Source organism: Elephantulus edwardii, unplaced genomic scaffold, assembly GCF_000299155.1.
Source record: "Elephantulus edwardii isolate Elephantulus edwardi_28Jun2011 unplaced genomic scaffold, EleEdw1.0 scaffold00192, whole genome shotgun sequence".
NCBI lineage: Eukaryota > Metazoa > Chordata > Mammalia > Macroscelidea > Macroscelididae > Elephantulus > Elephantulus edwardii.
This window is the reverse complement of record NW_006399942.1, coordinates 3,966,668-3,971,817: the sequence shown is the minus strand read 5'-3', so window position 1 is coordinate 3,971,817 and position 5,150 is coordinate 3,966,668. Positions and strand designations below refer to the sequence as shown.

General features: G+C 36.5%; 1 protein-coding gene across 2 annotated transcripts in view; it reads right to left on the bottom strand.

Moving 5' to 3' along the window:
* SLC4A4 (solute carrier family 4 (sodium bicarbonate cotransporter), member 4) overlaps positions 1 to 5,150 on the bottom strand; it is a 497,732-nt gene that overhangs the window by 183,741 nt on the left and 308,841 nt on the right. For both annotated transcript variants that reach the window (XM_006896827.1, XM_006896828.1), the window contains exon 7: positions 2,780 to 2,937. In XM_006896827.1, the coding sequence (XP_006896889.1) occupies positions 2,780 to 2,937 (158 nt within the window). The remainder of the gene's footprint in view (positions 1 to 2,779; positions 2,938 to 5,150) is intronic.

Sequence of the window (5,150 nt, the reverse complement as noted above, 5' to 3'; positions counted from 1 at the left end):
TTTATAGTCCTTGGTTTTAGTCCTAGGTCCATGATCCACCTTGAGTTGGTTTCTGTGTATGGAGTGAGGTGTGTGTGGGTCTTGCTTCAGTCCTTGACAGTAGATCTTCCTAAAGTGCCACTGGGCCAATTAGTAACATCAGGAAAGATGGCAAAGAGATTGAGATTGTTAATAGTTTTAGTTTGCTTGGCTCCACAATCAATAGTCTTTATACCAGCAGCCAGGAAATCAAAACACAAATTGCACTGGTAAAATCTGCTATCAGAAACACCTCCAGAGTACTGAAGAACAATGATGTTAGTCTGGAGACTAAGATGCATGATCCAGAACGTGATCTTTGCAATTACCTACTATTCATCAAAAGCAGGACAGTGACTAGGAATGATAGAAGGAGAATTAATGCTTTGAGCTGTGATGCTGAAGAAGAGTACTGAATATACCATGGACTGCCAGGAGAACAAGTTCGCCAAGTTTACCTTGGAGAGGGTGAAATCAGGCTGCTCCTTGGTGGCAAGGATTTTGAGGCTCCTTCTGACATACTATGGACTTACCGCAAGGAGGGACCAGTCCTTGGAGAGGGGTATCATGCTTGTGAGGGTGGAGAGGCACAGCTCAGGAGAGGAAGACCGCGATGAGATGGATTAACTCAGTGACTCAGGTAATGGGGGTAGGTGTGTCGGAGACAGTAAGGCCGGCACAGGATAAAACAGAGTTCAGACTTGTACATAAGGATGCTATGAGTCATAATTACAAACAACAACAAGTCATCTTTGGATTTCATGACTGCTACTACCATGGATGTTGACCGTGGATTTAATTGAAATAAAACTGTATTCCCAGAAAAATAAAAATGGAAAAGAAAACATGCAAATGGGCAGAAAGTATTGCCTATAATCTATGAATCAGGAAGTCATAAAACATTCTTCTCCTAACCTTGCTCAAAAAAAACATTGTTCCACCTTGTCACTGTAGATTTTCATGCTCAGACCAGTTAAGATCTCAAGAAGGATGCATGTCCCTTCTTGCTAACATAGAGTAAATGAACAATGATTACAAAATATAGAAACTGATTTCTCATTGTCACATTTCTTTGCATATATAAATGATGTTAAATCATTTCTGCATGGAAATATTTTAAACTATTGAGGAAATGTCTAGAAAATACATAAAATTGAAGGTGCTGAAGCCAACTTTTGAAATATTAACAGCCTAAAAATTTCAATTTGCATGTTCATTCTATTTTTGTATTAGGAAATATCTGTAACTATCCAAGTGAAATGAATAAAATCATGTTGGTTAAGCAATTTTTTTAAAAAGAGTACATATTTGCAACAGAACAGTAACATGCTTCTTTTCAAAATAATAAGTTAACTTACCATATATATAGTATACCACACAGCAATAAAGTACAAGTTTAAAGGTACAGCTTAATAAATTGTAATTAATGTATGTATAGTATAGGTGACAACGAAAGTCTTGGTTGTACAGAAGATTAAGCATTGGATTGCTAATAAACACTTTTTCAGTTTGAATCTAACTACCACCTTGTAGGAGTAAGATGAGGCAGTCTATTTCCATAAAGATTTACAGCTTTGGGAATCTAACATGACAGTTGTCACAGAAGGTTGCTGTTAGTCAGAAGAACTCAAGGTAATGGGTACTTTAGGACACTAATAGCAATTTTCTGATAAAACATACAGCATATAAAATCTTCTAAACCATTTATCATTTAGATGACCTCAGTATAGTTACACAAGCTCTTAGATTCGGTTCCTTCCATTTTTAAAATCCAGATACCAGCAAACAAGACATTAAAAGATATGTCGCATTGGGAAAACCTACAGCCAAGGACCTCTTAAAAGCACCTAAGAGTTACTATGCCAGTTTAAAGATTAAGATCACTTAATTGAAGCCAAAGTCTATTCAATTGCTTGCTATGTGTCTAAAAGTTGGACAATGAAGAAAATTGATGGATGACAGAAGAATCAGTGCCTTTGAGTTGTGGTATTGGAGAAAAGTACTGAATAGCCCATAGACTGTCAAAAGAACAAATAAATCTGACTTGGTAAAAGCACAAACACAGTCATTAGAGGCAATGATACTCAAACACTGTTTCACATAATTTGAGTATATTGTTAAGAGGACCCGTCATTGCAGAAAGACATGATAATGTTTGGAAATTGGAGGGCCACTAGAAGAACAGAGAAGAATAGTGACTGTAACAATGGCATCAAGAATATCAGAGATGATAGAGTAGCACAGGACAGGACAAGGTACAGATCCATCATTCACAGGTTCCCTATGATTTACAGTCTACTTGATAGCATCTAACAACAATAACAACATCATTGTTTGTATTTTTAAATATTATCAGAATACCAAATAGAAGAATCAATAAAAATAAAATAGCACACAGTCTGAGAAGTTATTATAATTGTTTTTATTGTTATTGTTGGGTTGTTGTTGACTGCTATCAAGTCGACCATGACTCACAAAAACTGTATGAAAAGACCCGAAGCCTTTCTATAATTATCATCATTTCTCTAAGGCCTGAGTTTAAAAAGGCATGTTGTTTAGGGAGTGGATGTCACTCCTGCTTCAAAATTACTTCTACTATACAAATGGCAAGTAATTTGATGGCATACATAATCAGCCAGCCATTACTTGAAATCATTATATACACTTTTTCGTTTTTGAGAGGTGTTGCCACAACCACACTCAATCTTTTGGAGTTTGTTAAACTGTTTTCTAGACCAAAATATGTCTAGAAGTTGCTTACCTTGTGGGCACAGGGACTTCAGTCAGGGCACCCAGCATGACAGCCTGCTGTAGCCGAACAAAGGCAATGAACGGTGTCTCTAAAAAGTCAACTTCCCCAACAAGCACATTCGAAGCTTCTGCATCACGTGGAAGTTTTTTCATGAATTTGTTCTTTAGCTGCATGAAGAGATCCAAGAAAACACAACTTACTAACATATAGGGGGTCAGAAAGAGACAACACATGTATAAGCCACGGGAAATTCATTTATGTGTCTACATACAACAGGTCCTAGGTAGTTATATATAACCATGATATTATAATAAATTTCACCTGTAGTTTGCACCAAGACTATTGAAAGCATATACAATGGTTTTGGGATTGAGCAAAGAACTGGGCAAGATGGAGTTACTGGATAATCTTGGAAAGAGTTGTTGTACTAGACACCAGTGTGGTGAGATAACAGAGATTGTGGAGTCAAGGAACAGAGGTAATTCTTTTGAAAAATAATGCTATCAGGAGAATAAGTAACACAAAGAGATAGTTGGAGAGCAGCACACAACAGGAAATGTTTTTCTTTTAAAATGGAAGATATTATAACACTTTGGAAACTTGATAAGAATGACCTAGATGAGGAAACTTTGCTACAAGAGAGACGGGGAAATAATGGTAGAAGCAAAGACTCTGAATTACTGAGAAGGGATGATATGCACTCACATAAGGGTAGTTAGCTTAAGATAGAAATGGAAAATTTTCTCAAGCCTAACAAAGGAAGGTAAATGGTCTGAGATCTGATCAAGTGAAGATGAAACTTGTACTTCTGGGTTAAATACAAATAGAAATCATCAGGTGATGGTGAAGTGGAGTTGGGTGATGTGTGGGGGTCTAAAAGAGAAGTCCTAAAAGAAGTTGTGTAGGATAGTTAATTGCTTAACACAGCTACTCTGAGAGCTTATTTTATAGATGTATTCTTTTCCTTTATTTGCTCAGCTCTCACTTAGAATAGAATTGTTTAAGCATCTTTAAGAGACTAGGAAATACTTTCTACAATTCAATGAAGAAAGTTCAACCAGATGAATGAACACAGTGAGTGGTGGAATGGCCTGGAGTGTGTCAGAGCAGGTGAAGATAGTTAAGGATAGAGTAGGGTTCAGATCTGTTTTCATTGTGTTGCTATGAGTCATACTTGACTCAACAGAACCTGACAACAACAAAGGTGTTCTAAGAGAAACTAACGCAAATCTAAAATAAGAACGTCTCCTTCCTGAGAAGAGTCCACAAGAGAAAGAGAAGGAGACTCTCAATTAGATGAACTGACAAAATGACCACAACAATGGGCTTAAGCACTGCAAGGATTGATTCTCATTATGATGGGGACTGGGCTGCGTTTTGTGCTACTGTATTCAGAGCCAATTTGATGACACCTACCAACAATAGTAAAAAATGTATTGATGACTCATAATTCTATAACTTCAGTGAGACTACTTTCCTGAAATAAATCTAAAAAAATATTTAAATATAGATGTTTGATCGATCTATGTTTGATCTATGAAAAGATGAGGAAAAATTGGGTTGCTCTCATACTTGAAAAATGATACAATGTGAAAAACTATATGAACTTCATTAATGCTGTATGTAAACCAGTATAAAATTAAATTAAGTTAAAATAAATTTAAAAAGCCATTTATAGAACTATCTTGAAATACAACGTTATCAGTGACAGGGTAACATCCAATATGCATGCAAGGAAATCCAGTGAATACTATTATCCAAATACATGCACCAAAAATTAGAGTCAAAGAGGAGGAAATAGAAGAAGATATCTACTAACTTTTGCAATCAGAAATCGATCGAACATGCAATCAAGATGGATTAATAATAATAATGGGCGACGGGAATGGAATGGAAAAGTTGGGAACAGAGAAGGAGGATATGTACTTGAAAAACATGAACTCAGTGACAAAAATGAAACTAGAGATAGAATGGTACAATTCTGCATATTAAATGATTTATTCATTGCAAAAACCTTTTCTAAGAAACCCAAATGCAGGCTACATACATAGATTTCACTTGACTGTATGCATGGGCATCACATCGATGATATCAGTGGAAAGACTTGCTGGAGAAGCTCGGTGTCAGCTGTGAAAACTAGGCCAGGTGCTGATTGTGGAACAGACCACCAAATACTTATATAAAAGTTCAAGCTGAAGCTACAGAAAATGAAATCAAATCCACAGGAACCAAAATATAACCTTGAATCCACCCCACTGGAATTTCAAAACCATCTCAGGAACAGGTTTGAGGCCTTGAACATTAATGTTGTTGTTGTTGTTATGTGCCGTCGAGTCGTTTGCGACTCATAGCGACCCTATGTACAACAGCCCTAAATCGT